Source organism: Periplaneta americana, chromosome 7 (genome assembly GCF_040183065.1).
Source record: "Periplaneta americana isolate PAMFEO1 chromosome 7, P.americana_PAMFEO1_priV1, whole genome shotgun sequence".
NCBI classification, from domain to species: domain Eukaryota; kingdom Metazoa; phylum Arthropoda; class Insecta; order Blattodea; family Blattidae; genus Periplaneta; species Periplaneta americana.
This window is the reverse complement of record NC_091123.1, coordinates 78,122,704-78,149,259: the sequence shown is the minus strand read 5'-3', so window position 1 is coordinate 78,149,259 and position 26,556 is coordinate 78,122,704. Positions and strand designations below refer to the sequence as shown.

The window sequence follows — 26,556 nt, the reverse complement described above, 5'->3', positions numbered from 1 at the left end:
TTGTCCTACAAAAGAAAAAAAAATACAGTGTATCCGCAGAGACATTCCGGGGTTATAAACTGCTATAATTCTGTCACTATGTGTTTTACGAAATTCATACCGCTGTCATTAGAAAGAACAGTTCAAAGAATTTCAGGAAATGCGAAATTGATAATTGTTGACCTAAACAACAGATGGCAGCACAAGAAGAAAGAAAAAAAAAAACGCGTTTGTACATAGTCCACGAAAGTCTGTGCTGTTAAACATTTTCTAGGTCCTACGTTCTCGTCTGCAATTTCACCTCTATAAACTGCATTATTAGTGCACAAGTTGAAACCTAATGACCATGCAAAATGACCTGCTTCCAGTGAAAATTTATTGACACTATCGGAGGATGATGAAGACCTTTCAGCCAAATCCATTTTTAGTGACGAGGCAATGTTCCACGACAATGGAAAAGTAAACATCTACAATTCATATAGATTTGAAAATTTAACATTCAGATCATTCAACACAATTTGCTTATTAATCCAACAATGCCTTAATGACAAGCGAAATAGCGGATACGGCGTTTTTTTTTGTGCTGCCATCTGTTGTTTCGGTCAGCAATTATCAATTACGCATTTCCTGAAATTCTTTGAGCTGTTCTTTCTAACGGTACCGGTATGAATTTCGTAAAACACTTAGGGTGCTATTCATAGACATTTCGCAGCACGCGCTACGAGCGTACTAAGCTAGCCCCAGCTGTCCACTGGTTAACTGAACAGAATTCAAATCATATCCTATCGCTAACACTGATTTATGAATACGAAAAACGCTGATCATCCACCGAAAGCCAGCTCTAAAAATGTCTATGAATACGGCCCATAGTGACAGAATTATAGCAGTTTATAATCCCGGAATATTTTTGCGGATACACAGTTCCAGTAAAACCTTCCCGTCAATACATATGTTTACTAAACTTAAGATGAGGTTGGGGAATATAAAAGAAAATACAAAATATATTTATTTTAACTCGTATATAACTTCATTGAACAACTTTAACATTTTCTCCTTTTTTAAGCTTTCTACAGAGTCGGCAAGAAAACGGGCAATTTTGATGTAACAGTTTTCTCTGTGGTGGTCGAGTAAAGAACTGCGCGTATCCCGTGACACATGATTTGCCGTGGAACGTTGAGTGGTATAAAACGTACCTTTGTTGTCAAAAGCTATTACAAAAATTACTACATTTTAAGAATGCTAGACGTGAATTTCGCCTAAATTTTAATGTAATGCTAAATTGAAACATGGGTTAATAATTTCGAGAAAATTAGTTTGATATAAAAAATTCCTCCAGATGGAAGAATAATCTCCATACGCCAGAAAACATTGTTGCGTTTAGGACTGCTAAAGACAAGTCAAGACGCTCTGCTGCAAGGCATGCTATTACAATCAATACATTAGACATTATACGGAAATGTAAGTGTAATGATAAGTAACATCAGGTCCTTGTAATCATTCCTACAAGATTCAGGTAGTACATTAGTTAAACGTACGAGATCTTCTCAGCCGAAGGATATTCTGTGAATAAGTAATAAATAGCTTGAAAGAAAACAGTTTAATTCACAGTAGGTATGTGGATATCTGATGAAGAAAAATTTTAGTAGGCTATGTGATTTCATGAATAAACAAATTTTTTTATTGGTCGTAAGGAAATCCTTTGCAGTTATATGAGAAACCATTCACAGTGAAAAAGGAGGGGAACATCTGATTTCAGTAACGGCATAATTATATCTCACAGTTGTTATAATTTTTTACAAAATAGTTCAGTAGCTGTTCCTTTCCAGATATAAAATTGTTGAAAGATAAATTTTCCACTACTTGTTTGGTGCGCTGTGTCATCTTAAGGGATAATTTTTCCCCTCTTTTTAAATATGACAAGGCTAATACAGCTACCTTGATATCAGCCAGATATATACGATTGGAAATTTTGTAACCAACAAAGTGGCACGTTATCCTCAGATTAGAGCTCGATCGCAAACTCGTGGCACCAACATGCGCGAGCTTTTTTCTGAATCTTCGGAATGGGGGGTTCTGTGTGTGCGGGCGACTGCTTACTCATAGAGCGTACTGTTCAAACATCTCCTCCCCCCCTAGCAAGACTCTTGGGCGAGTCCATGTAAGTGGATGTCAATTCGTCTTTCGCGCAGGTGCCACGAGTTTGCGATCGGACTCTACCTGGTTTCAACAGGGTGGGGCTACTGTCTACACTGCTACGGTCTGTATTAGTGCCCTGGAATGTTCGAACATGAGAGAGTAAACCAAGACATTACAAACTTCGTCTTATTTCATATGAAAAACTAATCGCAAAATCTGTGCTGAAATTCTTACATGGTTAAAGCATGAAGGGGTGAAAGTGGAGGATAGCGAATATTTTTATAACAAGATGGAACAAACACGACAGAGAAAACATAGAATAATATCGAACTTCACCATATTCGACAAACTTGAAGCGAACATAGCGCCTGTAATGCACGACGCCAAGCTGTATGAATGCCTTACAGCAGCTTATCCCAAATCTAATCATATCCAATCAGGCAACATTAACACTAGCCTGCAAGGTCACCCGATATATCGATGTGATTTCTCCTTGTGGGGTTACTGAAGAGTTAGTTATACCAAGATCATCCGCAAGATATTGAAACTCTTAATATAAACCTTGGTACACATATGTACTCAAATAAAAATAAATTGGATAGATGAAATAATAAATCCCTCATTACCTGTAATTTCTCAAATCTAGATTCCTTTCGTAATGAGGGTTGAGAAGTTGATTCCATCAACAATTAAAATGATTTGATAGCACTAAAAACTGAAAAGACATCACCTATTAGAAGCAAAACCATGGGTCTATTTTTATTGTATACAGATGTTAAACAAATCTGATACGTAATTTTATATAGGCCTAATATGCTATTTTATAATGTTATTTATAATATAATTACATATAAATTGTTATTACAGCAAGATTATCACTAAGGAATAAGGAACACTTCTTAACTTGTATTTCCAAGATGCAAAGCCGTTGTAAGTGCTTACTGGATTATGCAACAAGGTAGAAGATGTTTGAATCCTCTGTCTCAGTTCTCATTATTCAATTATTAAGTTATGGAAGAACTCTGCTTTATAGACCTAATATTATGACTAGTTGCTATATTAACTTTTAGTTCCGGTCTCTAAACATTACTATTAATGATTCTTGTCACATACATACATACATACATACATACATACATACATACATATATACATACATGGACATCATTTTATTTTTACTAACACTTTTAATATTAACCTGTCTATACCTTTAGAGAACCGGAAACACCGCTTGCTCCCCCCTCCAAGACTGGAGTTCGATGATACTGGCGTAAAACACAAATCACTCTACTAGGTATAGGAAGGAAGAAAAGTAGTTCATCCATTTACGTAAACTAGGAAATATCGCGATTTTGAGTTTGATCATTTTCATTAGGTTTTTCTTTAATCAAAGTACAGTACTGTATTAAGAATAAGTGTTTTTACTCACGAAGTGAGTTATCCATGCGAACGTATTAATTATGCAGTGTATACTGTCTACAGCACATTAGCGTACAATATAGAGAAATAAGTTAAATTGAAAATAATCATAATATGAATATTTAAACACAATTTTGAAAATGGTGGCCGTTCATTTCGATACAGGCTTCAGTTCTTTTGTGCATATTATCGCACTATAGACTATTGCATCTAATTCCAACTGCCAGTTTCGTCCTTCGTACTAGTAACTCATGTTGAAATAATTCTATACCTACTCTACGTACTGTGAATTCAATCTTCACTTCTCCCCCGACCCGAAAATATAAAATTACTCAGATATGCTATCTACTGTCCGTCCAAGTGGTTATGCCGCAGGATTGTAGAAAGGGAGGAAATCACGTGACAGTTAATTACTTAACGAGGCCCTTTTATTTAAGTTAAATTAAACAGCTGTATAATATTACGTAAACGTCCAATTCCCAAGAGAAATTAATGTTTCCAGAAAAGAGCTAAGACAGTCCAGCTTTTACAGAGGGGCGAGCAGAAGCAGGTGGGGGAAATCGGGATGCGACGTAGGCAAACGGACAGTACCTGTGCGAAAATATGATTCAATATTGAAAGCTCTTTCGTCACTGGAAAACGCGAACATATTTCTGGAACGTACTATACACAGTAACTCAGTACTGCTTACTATCTGCGGTCTTGGTTCTGTGTGGAGTTGGAACTTCCTTAATAGAAGGGGTGGGAGTGAAGTACATTCAAAAACTCAGGTACAATAAAAATTGAAGTAAAAATAAAATTTTGTCCCTGTACATACATACATACATACATACATACATACATACATACATACATACATACGTCCACACCTGTGGAGTAACGGTTAGCACGTCTAGCCGCGAAACCAGGTGGCCCGGGTTCGATTCCCGGTCGGGACAAGTTACCTGGTTGAGGTTTTTTCCGGGGTTTTCCCTCAACCCAATATGAGCAAATGCTGGGTGACTTTCGGTGTTGGACCCCGGACTCATTCCGGACTCATTTCATCAGCATTATCACCTCCATCTCATTCAGACGCTAAATAAAAGCGTCGTAAATAACCAACTAAAAATAAAAAATACATACATACATAATGTACATACATACATACATACGAGCCACCGACGTGGCTCAGTCGGCTAAGGCGCTTGCATGCCGGTGTGAAGTTGCGCTCGGGCGCGGGTTCGATCCCTGCTTGGGCTGATTACCTGGTTGGGTTTTTTCCGAGGTTTTCCCCAACCGTGAGGTGAATGCCGATAATCTATGGCGAATCCTCGGCCTCATCTCGCCAAATACATCTCGCTATCACCAATTCCATCGCTTCATGACCTAGTAGTTGATACAGTGTCATTAAATAACCAACCAACTAACTACATTCATTCATTCATTCATTCATTCATTCATACACACACACATACAGACAGAGTTCCTGTGATACATATGGTCGAGTTCGGTTTCCGAAAGGTTTCACAAGGACTGAAAATGTGTCCGTTTCCTTGTGTCTGAACTTCGCTTTCTTAAACATTAGTCGAGAGTTAGTAATAGTAGTAGTAGTAGTAGTAGTAGTAGTAGTAGTAGTAGTAGTAGTAGTAGTAGTAGTAGTAGTAGTGGCGGTGGCAGTGGCAGTAACTGTAGTAACGCGTAAGTAATCAATTATTCCGTCAACCAATAGGAGAAACAACGAAAATCTGTATAATTTAATATACAGTAATACATATGTCGGCCTAGATCCACTTTAAGTGTCACTGGATACACTTTAATTCATACTTGTAAATCCTCATTTTGATGTCCAGACGAGTTTAAGTCTGAGAGATTGAAATATTATTATTATTATTATTTTTATTAATATTATTATTATTATTATTATTATTATTTATTATCATCCCTGTTATTGCAATTGTATATGCTATGCTTTGGAATTAAGATTTGGTTGAGCTCCTTGGCAATTTTTTCAAGTCATTGATATAAACTGTTTGCCCGCTGACAGCTGATGGCTTATTTACTTCTGCCAATCCTCAGAACAACACTGAGTAAATCTGTCGTACATTACTCGCGACCTCCTCAGACTATAAAATGGACAGTTACCCATACACTTAAGTATGATCATACGTATTGTTTTATGACAGAATGTAGTAGGCTGCTTACTACAAGTATTGCATTTTGACTTCGACATGAGTCTATAAATTGTTCTAAGCAGGTGTAATGAAATTGGGCTCTTGTAAGTCGGCAGTTTATCTATTGGTCTTTCTTATCAGCTTTTTCCTTTGAATGACAAGGTTGTACCCTATATTGTTACGACCATAGGTCAGGGAGTTCCGCTAGCGTCCCAATATATAATATCAAATAAATAAATAAGTAAGTAAGGCAACCAAGCAAGCAAGTAAATAAATAAAGAAGAGAATGAACAGTCCGGTGGGGAAATCCTTAAGATTATACATGTTTTTGATTCGAGATTCGAAAGCAGTCATCATCAGCTCATCAGTATATCATCAACGCCATTATTATTATTATTATTATTATTATTATTATTATTATTATTATTATTATTATTATTATAAGAGATATATTTGAAAGTAAATCCCGAAAAGACAAAGTATATCATTATGTCTCGTGACCAAAACATAGTACAAAATGAAATATAAAAATTGAAAATTAATTTTTTGAAAATGTGGAAAAATTCAAGTATGTTGGAGCAACACACTCTAGACCAGCGGTGACCAAAACTCGAACTGCAGTAATTAGGCTTACATGCGACAGACAGCCTATGAAGTAAAGTGACGGAGGAAAGGTACTTGGCATGAAAACTACAACCAGTGGTGGTTCCTATACTAACATCTTGATCAATCCCGCGGATAAGTCTCAAGCTTTGCTGTATCAGTAATGCCACTGCTGTCATCAAGAGCCAATGAATAATATACGATTTTTCTGGCTTCTTTTTTAACTACCCTCTTGAATATAATTTTGAATTTTCTAAATTCTTCTCTCGATACTTGGTCGAGAAATTCGTAGTCTTTCAAAATTAAAAATTTCTCCATATCCACATTTCAAATACTTCTAATCGCTTCTCTTCATTTCGTCGTAATGTCCATGTTTCTGCCTCATACAATGCTATACTCCACACAAAGCACTTCACTAGCCTCTTTCTTGCCTATGTTATGCTATAAGTTACGTCAATATCTATTTTCCTACAAAATATTTACAGTACAGATTTAGGCTTATTTCATACTTAAAAGTATGTTAATATTACAAAATAATTATGATAAAACTTAATAATAATGATTTTACAGTTAGCTACATATGAAAATCAAGGGAACTGTAATTATCAAAGAGGACACAAAATATATATTTAGATTTAGCTTAGGCTGATATTATACTTAAAATTATGTCAATATCTACTTTATTACAGCATACTTATGATAAAACGTAATTATATAAAATTATTTTACAGTTAAGTACATATGAAAGCCACGGAAACTATAATTATTATCAAAATATATAAAAATAGCGCACAAAATGTGAATTAATATTACTTTGTAAGCAAAGAGAGTTATGATCGTTGGCAAAGAGTAGGATAAAAGTTGGTAATATTGTGACACTAAAAATATTATGATAGTTCTTTTTGAGAATTTTTTACAATTTTACTGAGCGAGAGAAGAACCGGTTTTGTGCAGAAACTTGTCCATGAACATTCCCTTAATACGTTGACGCAAAAAAAAAAACCGATCTTCCTCTCGCTCAGTAAAATTGTAAAAAAGAAAGAACTATCATAATATTATTAGTATCACAATATTACCAACCTTTCCTCTGTATTCCGTCGATGCTCCTGCCACCTACAGGTAGATTACTTGAAAAAGGCGACAAATCAGATAATTTCAAAATATCAGGCAATCTACAAGTTATGAAAAGGAGGACATTTCTTGATTTTTTTAATTCGCCCGGACCCCAGACAAAGGTCTATAAAGGAGGACATGTCCGGACAAAAGAGGACGTCTGGTCACTCTATTCCTTCATAAATCTGAATATGAATTTGACCTAGAAACTGAACATTAAGTATGAATTTCAGAAATCTCTACTTGACATTCTTGAGCCTTGTCTCTATCTACAGTCAACACAGACATTCATGGACTACTGAATAGAGCAGTGTAACATATATCACTTTTGCATTGCCACACCCCTCTTCGAACCGCAGTAGGCTGCATACAAATAATCGTAATAAATATTCCAGGTAATTAGGATTTACTGTAGGACATGACTTTCAGTGCTACTTAAATCTTTCATCCATAACATTCATCTTTTTATAACGCAATAAACGTGGACATTTTCAAACAGAATTGACCACATAATCGACTGTTTCTCAGGATCTTGTTTAAGAGCAGCAGTGAAGCCCATGCACGCTCTTTATTGTCGCATTTGCATTGTTACGTAATATTCTGCTCCCGCAATTTTTTTTCCTCCTGTTAAGTCTCTGGAATTTTTTTTATTTATAGTTCCGATACAGAATACGAAATACACACTGTGATATCCCTTTGAAAATAATGAGACCATTGAAGGATAGTGTAAAATGTTAGCCCCGGGTTCAAATTTTAAACTATTCTGTTTCTAATGTTTTTAATGAAAATACCAAATTTCTAGTACTATTTATGAGGCAAGGCGTAGTAACTTAATATGACAAAAAAGAAAGACAATTTAGTAACGGAGATCTAAACTAGGCAAATTGAGTACTTGGTAGATTGCAAAAATTCTGTTCAATTAGTTTATTTTCTATTTATTTTTATTTATTTATTTAGGCCTATATATTTATTTACTTATGTATTATTGTTTGCGAGAACATTTTTAATAATAGAAAATAAACGTTACGCTACTCTAACAATGTCTGCAGTTATTTTATTATGCATTGACACTCGAGGCGTTTAGTTGCAAAATCAGATACATCACTAAGACATAATTTTTCAGTATATGAAGGAAAAACGTTTGCAAGGAACCAACGATTTGCAACCAATACCATTTTTCATCATACAGCCACCGGCGTGGCTCAGTCGGTTAAGGCGCTTGCCTGCCGGTCTGAAGTTGCGCTCGGGCGCGGGTTCGATCCCCGCTTGGGCTGATTACCTGGTTTTTTTTCTGAGGTTTACCCCAACCGTAAGGTGAATGGGTGAATGCCAGGTAATCTATGGCGAATCCTCGGCCTCATCTCGTCAAATACCATCTCGCTATCACCAATCTCATCGACACTAAATAAGAACGTCGTAGTTGATACAGCGTCGTTAAATAACCAACTAAAAAAATATAAAAAAATCATTATACAAAGCCATGTGACGTATCAGGCTTTGGAGCATGACAGTGCTATAGCAGTTATAGAATCATATGAAGATGTGAAATATAACATTAACTCATTTCGAAAAAAAAAAAAAGTGATGTATCTGATTTGATTTTGCAATTATACGTCTCAACGTCTCACTTACAAATGTGATATACTAAAACACTGCATTCAACAGAATGTTATGTTTGTTTAAAAAAAAAATCATAAATTTATGAATGACATCATAAAACTCATAGATTCTTAAAACACATCTTAAGGGAACCAAATTTAATTTTGTTAGATCCTAACATTCTAACATTTAGTGATATGACAATATATGGTATTCATTTAATAATATTAGCACATACTGGTAGCACAAATGAACCTTACGTGATGATCAAGATACTGTACCTGATGCGACTGCTAGGAGGAGGAATGAAGACCCCGAAAGGCAACTTGAGATGGAACTGGTCTCTACATTCAAACCGTCTAATGATGATGATGATAGTGGTGGTGGTGATGGTGTCAGTGCTAATGATGTTGATGAACATAAGGCTCTGCTGTACATATAAAACTGAAGAACGTTCTGATTATTATTATTATTATCATATTATTATTATCATTATCATTATCATATTATTATCATTATCATATTATTATTACTATTATTATTATTATTATTATTATTATTATTATTATTATTATTATTACTATTATTATTCGAAAGATAAATCTCCAATTTTTTTTATAAGAGGTGCAAAAATTCAAATATCTTGGAGCAACAGTAACAAATACAAAAGACACTCGGGAGGAAATTAAACGCAGAATAAATATGGTAAATGCGTGTTATTATTCGGTTGAGAAGCTTTTGCCATCCAGTCTGCTGTCAAAAAATCTGAAAGTTAGAATTTATAAAACAGTTATATTACTGGTTGTTCTTTATGGTTGTAAAACTTGGACTCTCACTTTGAGAGAGGAACAGAGATTAAGGGTGTTTGAGAATAAGGTTGTTAGGAAAATATTTGGGGCTGAAAGGGATGAAGTTGCAGGAGAATGGAGAAAGTTACACAACGCAGAACTGCACGATTTGTATTCTTCACCTGACGTAATTAGGAACATTAAACCCAGACGTTTGAGTTGGCAGGGCATGTAGCAGTTATGGGCGAATCCAGAAATGCATATAGAGTGTTAGTTGGGAATCCGGAGGAAAAAAGACCTTTGGGGAGGCCGAGACGTAGATGGGAGGATAATATTAAAATGGATTTGAGGGAGGTGGGATATGATGGTAGAGACTGAATTAATCTTGCACAGGATAGGGACCAATGGCGGGCTTATGTGAGGACGGCAATGAACCTGCCGGTTCCTTAAAAGCCAATTGTAAGTAACTATTATTATTATTATTATTACTATTATTATTATTATTATTATTATTATTATTATTATTATTATTATTATAGTTTATGTGCTAAGAAACACTGATGTAAGCTTGAATCTCAATAGTATATTGCGTGCCGATATTCCAATATTTTTGTAGATTATACATTACCTACTGGAGCCGCCACTGTGGTCTAGTGGCTAGAGCGCTGCACTTATAATCCTGTGGACCCGGGTTCGATCCCTGACTTACCTCTGATTTATATCTTGTATTGGACAAGCCTGCGGTCCACGAAACACAGAGGTTTTCTACTAGAGCTCCGGTTCCCCCGTGGCATCCCAACAAATCTCCATCATAATCATCATTTCATCTCATCACGGGTATAGCATAGACCAGCCCTTTATGCGCACCCCGGGAAAGGATTCTGTCTTTAAATTGGTCTACATAACTGGATTCATATGAATGAATGGCGAAAAGTGAACAGGATTAACATGAAGTCTGCATTTACAAATGTCAGATCGATGTCCGGATGCAAATTGGCAGAGTAGTGAAGAGAGGTGAATATGCTGCTTCATGCGTAGTAAAATGGACGTAATGCTCGAGACACGGGTGGTCTTGTGGTCTGAAAATACGTACTAATTTTTATTTACTATGTTAAAAGGATTAATAATGGAAACTATTATGCCTTGTAGCCAACTGAAGTTAATTCACGGAACACAAAAGCGGGGGGAGGGGGGAACCAAATAATTAAAGACTTTGCTTACGGACACGGAGCAGAAGAAAATATATCCGTTGTTGAAGTTCAGTCACAAAATGTTACACAATCACATGGAATGGTGCTTATACTATTTATATAGCTTTATTTTATATTCATAAAACTGGATTGATCGTTTACTTTTTAACAATTTTATCCTTGTATAGCCTATAAAATGTTTACTGTTTCATGGTAATATTATAAATTTTATCCATTTACGTGTGACTCTATATGTATCATCTTTATCCATTATGCTTTCGAATCTATTTCATAAAACCCATGATTTCACTGATTGTTTATAATACTTTGTTCATAAGATTTTATAGGTTTAGACTTTTGGAGATCTGATAATGATTCTTTGAACCGAAAACATTCATCAACATGTTAAAATAAAACATTTGTGTTATTGCAAAATAATTGGATACGTTTGACGGCATTATTAACAAAACCTTGTTAATTCATACAGCTTATCGGACCCAACATGGTTTTTAAATTTACCTGGTTACCAGGGTTTTTCCTCAACCCATTAAGAGCAAATGCTAGGTAACTTTCGCCAGTGGTCCCTGGACTCATTTCGCTGGCATTATCATCTTCATCTCATTCAGATGACATATAACCACAGCAGTTGAAAAGGCGTCGTAAAATAAGAATTAAGAAAGAAGTACAAGGAAGGCTATGTCCGTTTTGTTTATTTATTTATTTATTTACTAATTTATTTGTTTTTTTCTTTATTTGTTTGTTTGTTTATTTGTTTGTTCGTTCCTCCATTTCTTTGTTTGTTTGTTCGTTCATTCGTTTGTTTGATCGTTTCTCGTTCGTTTGTTTTTGTTCCTTCATTTATTTAATTATTTATTTACCTCTTTTTTTACTAATTTGTTTATTTGTTTACTAGCTTATTTATTTCTTGACTGCTTCTACATGAACATTATACTGTTCCAGAGACTTACGTCAGCGAGAGAGAGGTCGCGAGGTCAGACGCCAGTATAGGTAAGTGTTTAAGACGAGTACTAAACATAGTCCACGTTCTTTAAATTTGCATTATTAATCTCCAACTATTAATATGTAAGATAATATTAAATGCAAAATATAGCAAATTGAATCAAACTAATAAATTTATTTTTTCGTTAAATTCAATGGCCTTTAAGTTCAGGGTTAAAAGGTAAAAAAGGTAAAGGTATCCCCGTAACATGCCATGAAGGCATTTGGGGGGCATGGAGGTAGAGCTCCATGCTTTCCATGACCTCGGCACAAGAATGAGGTGGTTCAGGGTTAGTTAATTTAAATATCACGTGATCCTTTACGTTAAGTTTCTTACCAGTTCTCATTCTTTAATGCGAATCTTGTCAATACATTTTAATAAACGATGCAAATCTGCTCATTCGAACTCAGCGGAAATAAAATTTGTTATATTTTTTTGCACTGTATTTAAATAAAACATAGCTGACCGTTAAATAACATAATACTACTATAAATGCGAGAAAACTGTTACTACTGCTACAAAAAAAACCATAGAGTAAGTCAAACCTAAGTCATTTGCATTCTTACCGAGACAGAATGCAGCTGGGTAACGCCTGCACTTCGGGGTTTCCGTGATTTCAAGCCCTGCTCAGGACACAATGAGTGGACTTTTCTCATTATTTTTTGCACTATGCTGGCAATGCAATTCTGCCAGCACTTTACATCTACAGTCTCCATTAGTGAGTTTTCTGAACTGTAATGACAAAAAGGTATTTTTAATCATTGTTACAATCACAGTATAACAAAGAATTTCTCTCGTTGAAACGTATCAACTGAGGAAGAAGTTGTACAAGTTGCATTTGCGGAAGATTCGTTGCGTTTTCCAGACACTGAAGAACAATCTAAACGTGTATTTTTGATTATTTAATAAGTGACATAAAACATTTTCCGGTATCGATTAGAAGAAATGCTGTCAGAAGTGTCCTGTACCAGAAAAAACACTTGAGAAAACATGTGTACGGATGAAGTAAAGCAAAGAAAGAAAAAAGCAGTAGCCTGCCTACCTACCTTTCGACCTAGCACAAGATTAAACATTATTGCAACGTTCTGCGGTAAGGGGTTTGAAATTTCTTAATTTTCATCCCTGTAAGATGATCCAGTAGTAGCACGCGATTTTCTCTGTAATCCAATGCATATATATATATATATATATATATATATATATATATATATATATATATATTCACTGACGAAGCTTGGTTTATCTGAGTGGCTATTTAAGCGCCCAGAAGACTCAGCATTGGGGTACTGGAAATACGCATTGTTCTCAAGAAGTAGCATTATATGTTCAAAAAGTTGGAGAATAGTTTCAGATGCGAAGAATATTTGGATCCACAATTTTTTACGAAAAAAGTAATTTTAAGCGTTATGTGAATAACACTTAGCGACCGTTTTCACAACTTCCCATCGAGGAGGAAAACAATAAACCTACGAATTTTTTTAGAAAATTGAGGCAACAACTCGCACAACTCCGTATTTGTCAAATTTCTATCGACAGAGTAATAACCAGTGGACTATTTCAGCCCGGTCTCCAGATTTGTCGGTATATGATTAATTTACCTGTGGGGTAAAAAAACAACCAGATATTTTGCAATTTTACAACTGTAAAGATAGCATATTTTGGCAGTGCTAATCAGGTATCCAGTTATAGTTCCTTCAAATTTTGCGTTATATCTATTGTTGATACATTTTTATAACTGGATGTATTTTTTTTTCTTCCACCCATTCGTATTTTTTATTATATTCATTCACTTTTAGCTTACATTTATGCCTGTGTATTATAACCAAAGCCACCGTTTCTGGCGTGTGAAATAAGTAGTTGGAACGTTGAGAGCGAGTATCTTATCTTTGCCGCAGTCTGTGGGCGAGAAAGCTGACAACTGATTGGCAGACTGCTGACGTGACTTCTGTTTAAGAGGTGGCACCTATCTCAGCCGAAGCGGCTACAGATACCACTGACTGGGAAAAGTACTCAAGGACACATCCCAGAAGCGCAAAGTGCGAGTATCTTGCCTTTACCGCAGTCAGTGGACAGTAAGACTAACAACACTATGATTGGGAGATCGCTGACGTGACGGTACCGTTCTCAGTTGCACTGGCAACAAGTGCTCACTGACTGGCTTTTTACTTAAGGATACACGCCAGAAACGCTGGCGCTGGCTGTACAGCGGTGAAAAAGTAATGGAATATTAATTAATTACATATATTTCCTCCATTTGCCTTCAACAACAATATTATATCTATTGGGATTATGCAACTACTAATCATTATGCAGGAAATTAAGTGTATTTGTATTAGGCGTTTATTACTGTATCTGAAACTATATCCAGTTGCCATAAGTTCCGTGCATCCATGAGCTATTATCGGCTGCTATTAATGTTAATACATACGAGTAGACCCTATCCTATTATTTTTCATTGTTTTATAATGAGTACAACGAATTAAATAATTTCACATTTATTTACATTCTGATTAGTTGTTGCTGCTTCCCAGCTTCCTTCATTAATGCGTCTGAATTCGGGCGGCACGCTGTACCAACCTCACTAATATTGATTAGTAACACTCTTGCATGGGCAGGCTTCTCTTCCGCCCTCTCCTCTCGCTCGCTCTGTGGCAGATTTGGGTGCTGAGCAGGGAAACGTGCTCTGCCCCTAGGAAAGTAGGCAACCCTATCGATTCTTACCTCGATTAATTTCTTGGAGGCGAGATTTGGCAAGGCGAGGCAGTTGAGCATGTTTAGACGCGGGGAACGTGTACGAAAGTGTCAACTCTCGACCAGCAACAAAGGTGGTTCAACCAGTAGAGCACTCATTAGGGCTGGAGTAAATCCAAAATATCACATTTGCCAACTCAAAGGCTCGTCTCCACAATTAAACATTTAACAACAACATGCTAAATGTTAAATTGTTTACTGTTAACATCCCAACATGTTGATTGCTAATTTCATTTAACACTTTGTCCACACTGTTAAACATGTTAAACTTGACTTTCTTTGCGTAGTCCACATAAACAGTCTATGAGATTTTAATGTAGATAGTGTCTTATTTTCAGACCTTGGACAATGGACTCAGATGAAGATGGTTTGGCTTTTGTAATTGCCTGTATTGCTTGTTGCAAAGCCTTGAAAAGGAAGAAAATGAGAATGTGGGTGTGGCAATATCTTAGTAAAAGACACTATGCAGAAGACATTCTAAACGAGCTTAAAGTTGAAGATCGATTTGGATTCAAAAACTTGCTGAGAATGTCAGAACACGATTTTAATGTAGTGCAAAAATACTTGCTGTTACATAGAGAAAGGCACAATTTAAGATCAGCCATTTCATCTCGATTAAAAAAATTACAGCGCGATTGATTATCATAGGACCTACGACATGATAGATGTTAAAGGAGTGGGTAATATCGTATAATTATTCTTTTAGAAGTTTTGCGAATGTTAACATACATCACCAGATACGACCATTACTGACGTCAACAGAGCATTAACGTTTAGCGTACAACGAGAGTGCGAAAACTCTCTATTGTATTCTCGAGAACAATTAAATAATACTTCCAGTTCTCTAAAACAGTCGGACTTCTTTGTTTTCTCTCTCTATTCTTTTGCAGGCACATCCCACAAACAAGGTCTTTCCATCAGTGCATTAATTTTATTCTAACGTATTTTCTTTCGTCCACTCCATTAGGGTAAACTCATCTAATTCCGTGACTCATGTAATTCCGTTATACTGAATATAATTAATATCACTGAATTTTGTGTACATGACAAATTGTTGGTAGTTTGTTCAATGGATAGCAGCATTAATCAGCTACCGTCTCAAGAAGTTTGGACTTCTGGGAACAAGTGCACTGCTAACAGGAAGTAATTTCATAGTGCGCCATTGCTAAGAAGCTTGGTTTGAGTTGTCCTGGTGTCGTATTTTAAAATAAGTTAAAAAAAACAGGTATGTGCATAATTATACGTGTGTATAAATATATATTTCTATAGAGATTGCTTTGAAGATTTAGAATGTGTACACAGTTGCCAGTTAACTTATATGATTTAGTCTACAAACCTTAAGTTGTGTGCACAATTTCTTAGGATTTTTAACATTTGACTGCCATTACTGTATCACGGAATTAAGTGAACAGAAAATGAAAACTCGTTAAATGAACGTCACATGGCCTGTACGACTAGTTGTCATCTATATTAATTAATTATATCTGCTTAATTTTAAAACAAATTTGAATATATACAATTTTTTATAATATTTATTTATAATAATTAGATAATTTATATTAAGTAATCGAATATTAGCCTAACGCTAATTAAAATGAAGAAAATTTTGCATATGATATACACATTTAATAATGACCATCGTCGCGTAGGGATCAGCACTCTGTTCTCTGATCCGCATGTGGGTTCGATTCTCGGAACTCTCAGGCATTTTTAGTCAGGAACTGGCCTCAAGCTTTATCTACCCAGATTCTTAAAGATAACTGAGTATCTGACTCAGCAAATGGGTGGATCAATTGTGATCTCTTTCTTGATTGGCTGCGTCACTTTGTGAAGAACATCCCTCCAAGCAGACCTTTCCTTTTGTTGATGGACTCACATGGAAGTTACGTAGGTCCTGATGTGTTGGCTTTGGCCAGAGAAAACAAGATCGTTCTCTTCACCATGCCCTCGCATAACAACCATATTCTGCAACCATTAGGTGTCAGTGTTTATCGTCCCTTGAAGCAAGCTTAGAGAAATGAGTTGGAAAACTTTCATATGACGAACTCCAATGTTGCACCAACACGATTTGACTTGCAAAAGTTATTCAATGTGGCATATGAGAAGGCAATGATATCAACAAATATCCGTTCAGAGTTTTATAAAACGGGAGTTTATCCATTCAACCCATCTTCTTTGACAGATGAAGCCCTTACAGCTAGCAAGTTCAAAGACAAGCCAACTCCTGGAAGTCAACAAACGCAGGGTGACCTTCCAGAAGAAAGAGTTTGCTCAGCTGTCTATTTCATCACAACAAAATGATCCTGTTCAGTTGCCTATTTGAACACAAGGGAAACGACGTCAGGCTGTAACAGATTTGTTGAAAACACCCACATATGATCCATCAAAGAAAAAAGGAACGGTAAACCGCAAAATAGATGTCAGAGCCAAGTGCCTTACGCTACCAATCAAATCTCCAGCTGATGCTTCACCGCAGAAGTCTACAAAATCTTCTCAAGGAAAGCCATCCATATCACGAGCCAGCTCTAACGATGAATACTGGGTTTGTGGAGTCTGTAACGGATCCTATAGTGCTGACGTCAAAGAACGAAATAATGAAAATTGGATTGCTTGCTCATTCTGTGGGAAAACATAAAATGAGAAGTGTCAAATTCCAGAATCTGATGCTGATGTTTTATGTGTGATAGTTGTGCTACTTCTGATGTTGATCGTGATGATTCAAGTTGATTATATGAATAATGAATAACTTTAATTAGGGTAGTTACGTTCATGTTAATGTTTAAGGTCACAGTGTAAGATTATTCTTTCTTTATTTTATGTGAACTATTGTGTCACGGAATTAAGGTTACAGTGTCACGGAATTAAGTGAAATATCACGGAATTAGATGAAATGTGAGTGATGCTTTTAATTTTTTTTCTCTCTAAGTAAACACATCTATCAGTTATTACTTCACGGATTGCCATATTACGACTTTTGAACAAATGTTTACAGTAATAAACAATATTATTTTGTGTCTTCATATAGAAATAATAGTAATAAAATCTTATTATCACGGAATTGGATGAGTTTACCTTACTTTGGACAACTTACAGCCAACACCAAGGGCCAATGATAGTATAAAAATGATCAAGATACGCGCCACAAAATCGGAAGTTGGTTGTTGCTATGGAAATTGCACGAACTTTACCGAACTGTACCGACGCTGCATGAGGAAATGAATTGACTTGACATGTTTTCCATTCCTGCTGGAAAACAAGCCAACATGTTAAAAGTGTTAACTTCGACATACTCAGTCAACATGTTAAATCAATTGAGACTTGAAATGTCCATATACATGTTAAATTCAACAGGTTATATTTAACATGTTGTTAAATGTTTAATAGTGGAGATGAGCCTTAAGGTAAACGATGAAAAGAAAAATGAAAAAAAAAAAAACACGTAATAAAATAGAAAGAAAAAAGTTATAACAACGGCTCCCGGACCACTGGGGATCCAGTGATCAGAAAGGGGTCCATAGAACCAAGCTGTGTGTTCAAATAGTTTTTAATTAAGCTTATTTTATGATGTTTTCTTATTTTTCTGAGTTTATTGAAATACGTCTTTTTTTGTTTATCTCGTACTATTAAAACATCATTTTAAAAGGATTGAGATCGCCTGAGATATTTCTCTTGGCTTTTATGTTTTCTCTACTTAAGGTCATTCATAACTTTCCTAACTTCGCCATTCACACCTGCATTATGTTGATGTTATATATAGCTATGTCATCTAAGTCAGTCTCAGTCGTGCACCTTGCATTACAATTCTGCCGATCCTCACATCTCCAATATCTTCTTCCATCTTTGCTGACTGAATGGAAGTGGTAGCATTACCCATCATGATTAAACATTGATTGCCTCCGACGTGTATATACAACCTCTGCCATAATTTTAATATCCAAAATGGAAAACATAGTATGCAAGTGATGACAGTATCTTTTGTTGTAATTGTAGGTGGAAAACACAGATATGTATTCTCAGATGGACGAAAGGTTATGGACATAAAATGTGTGGACAAAGTGTATGGATGGACATAAAATGTGTAGACAAATAGGCCTATATGGATGGCGATAAATTTAATGGACAAATCGGTTGTGGAAAAGAAAAAGTGGACGAAAGATAATGGACGAAACAAATTGTGGACAAAAGGTAGTGACCGCTATAAGGCTTGCGAGGGATCTGTGACACTCAAAGGTTTTTTTTTTTTTTTTTTTTTTTTTTTAACATTTAACAGTACATTTTATTTTACAATACCATATTACAATTATTGTTTCATTAATACATTTGTAACTGGGTCACCCCGAAAAAGCAAGATGCTTCAGGTCGGGTGTGACAAATAATAATAATAATAATAATAATAATAATAATAATAATAATAATAATAATTTATTTAATATGGCAGAGCTAAGGCCAGTAAGCCTTCTCTTCCGCCCAGCCAGTGAAACTGCATCGAAAATAAATAAATAAGTAAATAAATAAATAAATAATCACAATTGCGATTAAACTATTAACTATAATCTAGGTATACTAATAACTAGGGTACGGATTTTTAAGTCGTTAAAATGTAATTTTAGGTGCCTTAAATAGGCTTAAAAGTGCAGGAAATAGTCTCTAAAGAATTGAAAATATGCTCTAACAAAAAATAATGTTTTCTTTAAAAAAATGTTCCAAATCATCAGGAATTCACTTCTAGAATTTAAAATTTTAAATGCTTATACACCGTTACCACCACTACTACTAAAAGTGCAAGAACAGCAAATATCTAACTAGTTATAGATAAACTAAACAATTAAATGTGAAAAATAAGTTTCAGACATAAATTCAGTACACAAACAAGTCAAATATAATCAATTTTTTACCAAGTCTTGTCCGTTAATGTCCATAATTAGCTTCACAATAAATTACTGATACTTTTTCTAAATTTTTAATTAAAAAGCAATGCTGTCTGTCCCCCAACACAATCTGCATGCTGAAATGAACGCTCCACATCCACTGAAGTAACAGGAGCGTATTTCAATTTTGACACTAGTTGGACAGCAATGTTACGTTGTAAATCCATGTTCTTCCCTGCTAGGATATCTGAAGCAGTACGCAGGTCCTTCAGTCCTACATTTCTCTGCAGAACTTGCTCCAGTTTATCCAGTACCTTATTTCCAACAGAACCAGAAACACATTAGGAATTTAAAATACATATTTTTAAAATAAGAATGGGTGTTTTGACCTATTAAAGATAAAACATACTTAATAGGTCAAAATAGACTTTGTCGTCAAAATAGGCATTTTAGGTGCTATTAAAATACCAATTTTAGACATAGTTTTATATGACACGTCTACTTACAAGTTTCTATGAACTTATTTTTTAAGAATTAAAATAGGTTTTTACCTAAAATCCGAAGTCTACTAATAACAAATGTGTAACCAAAATGTTTCTGGTAATTTTCTCTTTTCCAAAAATAATTGGTGTTAGCATGTATAATTAACCATTCTGAGACCGAAAATTGTATTTTTTAAATTTTTATTTATATGTTTGTTACCTTTTCACGCGATAATGACTGAACGGATTTCTATGAAAATTGGAATATAAATTAAGTTATTTCTTAGATTTTATGCTATATGTCATGCAAACTATTTTATTTAAAAGGGAGTTATAAGGGGGCCTGAATTAAATAGAAATATCTCACTTATTATCGATTCTCATGAAAAATGTTACATAACAAAAGTTTCTTTAAAAACAATTTCCGATAAGTTGTACTCTATGCAAAATTTTGATAGGACTGATATGTAACGAGATACAAGATTTTTAAAATAACAATACGTTTTATCACTGCCGCCTCAGACTAATAGGCTATAATGAAATGAAAACAAATGACTCCGTCTATTGATGGCGCCTTGCACACAACAAACGGAGAATATTATTCATTTAACACTATTTTATACGGATATATTTCTATTTTATGATGGGAATATATAAATGTTTATCAATATTAATATACAGAGAATGTATGAAGTACTCTCAGACGCTATTTAACCGATTTGGATAATTCCTTCACTATTTGAAATTTTAGTTTCTCTAGATTGATGTAACGGTATATGAGGACTGAGGTAAGAAAAAAGAAGATGCACAGTAAGGTTAACATAAAAAATTATCTTCGTAATCCACTCAATATTGTCATTAATTTAGAGTGATTTATTAAAGGATGCAGTCAAGACTAATTTAGAAAAATGTTAAACGAATTATCCTTGCACCAAGAAAGGATGTTCTCTGAACCAAATGATAACATTTTAATTATTTGCATGTAATAACAATTAAGAAACAAGTTAGAGAAATTATCTTTGCACGAAATGAGTGCTCTCTTGATCAAAATGATCGTATTTTAATTACTTAAATACAATTTCAATTAAGTAACATATTAAACGATTTATTCTTCTATCAAACACGGATGTTCCCTGGACAAAATGTCCTATTTTAATTATGTAATTATTTTATATTTATTTCGAACAAGTGCATCGAAGCGCACGGGTATGGCTACTTACATATAAAATTAAAAAGAAAAAGAAAAAACATATCACATATAGGCTAAATAAACATATTAAGTTAAGAATATGACATTCTTTAAGTGACAAAAATAATGAGTAAGATTTTATAAGATGATTATAATTTTAAAAACAGTTCAAGCATTTGTTTTTTTTTTATAATTTATTGTTTAATAATTTCAGTTTTGTATTCCCCTTTATAAAATCATTATACAATCTTGGGTCGTAATTAGAACTGTGTCTTAGGCCTGCTTCAGTTTTATATTTTGGTTCAATGAGGGGGAGCGAAATATTGCATCTTCTTGTATTGTGGCCATGATCTATTGATATAAATTTAGTTTGATATTTGAGGGAGGTGGGAAATGATGATAAAGAGTGGATTAATCTTGCACAGGATAGCGACCGATGGCGGGCTTATGTGAGGGCGGCAATGAACCTGAGGGTTCCTTAAAAGCCATTTGTAAGTAAGTATTTATGGTAGAAATTCAAAATAGTATACATAAAAATTTGTTTGGAAACCCCTGAGTTACAACAACAGGTTCCCAATTTAAATTAATAATGTCCCATTGGATAATATATCTCAAATCTTTTTAAATCAAAATAAAATCCAAGGAGAGTAGAGAAGTTTGAAAATAAGGCAATTCTGCACAATCGTATTTCCAGATAAAGGCATTTTGCCTGTGCAGTATTTTGATAAGTTGTGCAGTAATTTGTAGTACTCCTGTCTGTTATATCGGAATGCGTGAGAATTGGTCCTTTTACTCATATCTTCATTTCACACCCATTTTTATATAGGGTGATTTAATATCCTTACCTAAGGCTGCCATTTATTTTCGATCCCAGCTTGTCTGCGTGCTATTCCCTTCAAAGTGTTCACTTCTGTTTTTGTTAGTATTTGATTTATTTTTGCAGCATCCTGTCTTGCTCCTCAGGCGTATGCCAATATTGGTCGCATGCCTGTTTTACAATCTCTTACCTTCATATCGTTCTTGGGGTATTTTATTCCTGCATGCAATTTCATTCAGCCTGAAGGTTCGCAAACTGATTTCGTGTCTCTAATTATGTACATTCACTGTATTTAATTTGCACTGCCAAGTATTTAGAGTCATAACATATTCAATTACCTTCTCATTTGTTTCTACTTCACGTCAGCGAAGCTTTTTGTATGTTGTCAATGTTTTCCTTTGGTTATTTAATAATTAACAAAAAATGTGACGAAAAAATGAGGCGCTGCTTCTTCTGTTTCACCTTTTATTTCCATAATTTTCCCTCCATCTTATGCATTCTGGATTTTATAGCTTCCCAATATTAAAAAATGTTCTGAAATATATTTAAGTCAAAGTTGGTAAACTTCTATAAAGTTAAATTATTTTCAACCCTATTTTTCAGACAGGGTGAGGTTAAATCTCTCACTACTGATTGCCTCTGAATTCGTTCAAAGTCCGTTTGTGTCTTAAAATATAAAGGTATCTATCAGACGGGATATGGAACAACCCTACGTACTCCAGCCCAATAGGCTTTTTCTCCATTCGTGATAGGATGGATTGAGTGGCAATTGTATTGATAGACTAAGACGGCTTCATCATCAGCAATATTATACACGTATATTCTTCTTCATCAAATCCGTAGACCCTTAGACCATATAATATACAGGCTGTTTCCGAGGTGGTGATGATGGCGAAGGGCACATGTATCAATTTGAAATAAGGAACCATGGTCCGGAAATGACTGAGTCGAAATTTATAAACAAAAGTAGTTGTGTGGAAATGGAATTGTAATTTGGCACTACGTGCCCGCCTTCCCTTAACCTTTGCAACAGTCGTGGAAAGATGGTATGTCTCCTACGTGGGTACTTGTCCCGATACAATCTGTGAGCTTGTCTACTGTTCCCATTGGCTCAACCGTATTTGAAAATCAGGTCTGCTTATTCCACTCTCGTGTACTCCTCCATTTCACTAGGACTGATCGACTGGACACTGCAACTTGTACACATACACTGCTGTCTACAGACATGCATATCAGGACCGACCATGTCCGTTACACATTACGCTATCTGCATTGCTTTAGTGTAGTTTCCTGTCCCCATCCCTCAGACAGCGCATTGAATGGAATACTGTAAGTAGACAACGTAAACAACGTCAGATGAATATAGTATGTGTAATATGTACAGATAAATACACATAAATAAGATGTACAGAGAAATAAAATTATTTCATTTTCACACAACTATTTTTCTTGTAACTTTCGAGTCGGTCATTTCAGGACCAGGGTTCCTTATCTCAAATTGATACATGTGGCCTTATCCGTCAACCCTGAAAGTTTGTAAACCACCTCGAAAACACCCTGTATAATGGTGGTTTGCCGTACTACTTCACAGACTAACATGAGTCCTTATGTCTCCGTCAAGAGAAGTTGAACTTGGAGAGGTTCGATATCTCATATGCATAATTATGAATTTTCTAAGTATAATCCACAGTACACTGTACCGCCATGTACCAGTCTTGGAACAAACTGCAAGGAACAATGAGTGAGTGAGTGAGTGAGTGAGTGAGTATCAACTTTTATTCTCATATGGATGAGCATATGCTACAGACGCGATCAAAACACAATTATTGAAGAGTGTGATCCCAAAACGCGTTACGTCCATTTTTATGAAAGGACTGAGCTAGTTTTTATCCATCGGTCTACGGACTGAGCGAGTTTTCAAGCCACATGCACAATAACACAAACTTTTAGACAAGGTTGACGTTGTTTTGGAAGAAAAGCTTAAAATATAATGATACTGGACTAAAAAAAAACATATATGTGTATAAATCATAAAAATGCCTAAATGGACAGAGAGAGTTTTGGGAGCACACTGTTCAATTGAATACACATAGCGTATAATAAAATGAATAATTAAATATTATTAGAAGATACAATAGGCTGAATGAAATATAGATGTAAGTACAAAAAATTAATTAAACAATTAAGCATATTTACACTAATACTGGCGATAGAGCATAAATTACTGAACAAAAAAGTCTAATAAAATTTTTCTGTAACTTTTGAGGTTTCCATAGAAGAAAATGTTATCTGTGAGTCTAATGTTCTTGAAAATGCTAGTAGTGTCATTATTTAGTTCGGTCCGTCACGTACTGTAAATATCAGTCAGAACATCAATCAGAGGTAAGTATGTTAGTATTTAATGTACAATGCTTCTAGCCATTTTATTTTATTTTGAATATTTCATTACTTGGTTGAGGTTTTTCCGGGGTTTTCCCTCAACAAATCAAGAGCAAATTCTAGGTACTTTCGGCGCTGGACCCTGGACTTATTTCGCTAGCATTATTATTTTCATCTCACTAAGACGCTAAATAACCATAGCACTTGATAAAGCGTCGTAAAATAATCTATTAAAAATTATTTCAATGACAGAATGAACGGTCCACACCTGTAGAGTAACGGCTAGCGAGTCTGGCCGCGAAACCAGGTGCCCCGAGTTCGATTCCCGGTCGGAGCAAGTTACCTGGTTGAGGTTTTTCTGGGGTTTTCCCTCAACCCAATGTGAGCAAATGCTGGGTAGCTTTCGGTGCTGGACCCCGGACTCATTTCACCGGCATTATACCTTCATCTCATTCAGATGCTAAATAACCAAAGATGTTGATAAAGCGTCGTAAAATAACCTACTTAAATAAAAAATATATAATGAACGATAATATAGCCTACCTAAGACTAAGGAGCTTTGTGCATTTCTTTTCACTCAATATTTTTTTTATACATCATGACCAGCACCAACCAGTTCTCAAGATGGCCCATAACAGGGTGAAACATGTTAACCAGGTACGGTAAAATTTAACACGAGAAAGATATATAATACATATTCCGTGCAATATTTTTTTTCTCAACTCTAATCGGCTATACGTATAATGGACTTCTTATTAATTGGGATCGACCCAACACCTTCCATCTACTTGATAGTAGCAAAGCACATGCTTTGCCCGTTATGTAGCATACACGAAAGCCAGCAAATCAATATACTTACTAGTTATTACTTACTTATAGCTTTTAAGGAACCCGGAAGTTCAATGCCACCCTCACATAAGCCCGCCATTGGTCCCTATCCTGAGCAAGATTAATCCAGTCTCTATCATCATATCCCACCTCTTTCAAATCCCTTTTAATATTGTCCTCCCACCTACGTCTCGGCCTACCCAAGGGTCTTTTTCCCTCCAGCCTCCCAACTAACATTCTATATACATTTCTGGATTCGTCCATACGTGCGTACTACATGCCCTGCCCATCTCAAACGTCTGGATTTAATGTTCCTAATTATACAATGAAGAATACAATGCGTGCAGTTCTGCGTTGTGTAACTTTCTCCATTCTCCTGTAACTTCATCCCTCTTAGCGCAAAATATTTTTCTAAGCACCTTATTCTCAAACACCCTTAATCTCTGTTCCTCTCTCAAAGTGAGAGTCCAAGTTTCACAACCATACAGAACAACCGGTAATATAACTGTTTTATAAATTCTAACTCTCAGCTTTTTTGAGAGCAGACTGGATGATAAAAGCTTTTCAACCGAATAATAATAGGCATTTTCCATATTTATTCTGTGTTTAATTTCGTCTGGAGTGTCATTTATATTTGTTACTGTTGCTCGAAGATATTTGAATTTTTCCATCCTTTCAAAGAATAAATTTCCAATTTTTATACAGTACTTCCATTTCGCAGCAAATGAATATAGGCCTACATAATACTCAAAGGAACGAAACAACTTTAATTGCAAGTAAAAATACGACGTGTAGTGAGAGCACCGCAGTAGGAGAACAAGTCCGAAGACAAGGTGTGGGAAGAACACTTCTACATCTTTGTTACGGAAATGGGATCGATGTTTGGAATTCTATTACAGAATTATACAACCGCCGATGTAATCTTACAAAATGCGAGCAGTGTTTTATTTCCAAGCGTGTCTAGTAGCCTGATTTGTATTCTCGTAATTAGCTTATAATGTGAAAAAAACGTACATTTCGCACACGATAATTACCTCAAATTGCCCTTTTCTTTCAGGGCCACGATATCTCCTACTGATTTGTTATATTTTGCAAGACCAAGCTTTGAATCATATTTGTATTAAGATGTGATTTATGTCACTGATATTCGCGGAACAAGGACATATACAAAACTAGGTGAATCTCACCCTAAGAATCCACTGAGAAATTTGTGATGAATGAAACGTTTGATTATTGGCTACAAACCTACATTTAAATTATCGAGC

The 26,556-nt window shown here is 35.2% G+C and overlaps 1 protein-coding gene across 1 annotated transcript in view; it reads left to right on the top strand.

Moving 5' to 3' along the window:
- The window catches only part of LOC138703217 (POU domain protein 2-like), a 2,136,291-nt gene that overhangs the window by 1,459,083 nt on the left and 650,652 nt on the right, over positions 1-26,556 (top strand). Inside the window, exon 9 of the mRNA XM_069830922.1 lies at positions 11,938-11,985. Coding sequence (XP_069687023.1) covers positions 11,938-11,985 — 48 coding nt within the window. The remainder of the gene's footprint in view (positions 1-11,937; positions 11,986-26,556) is intronic.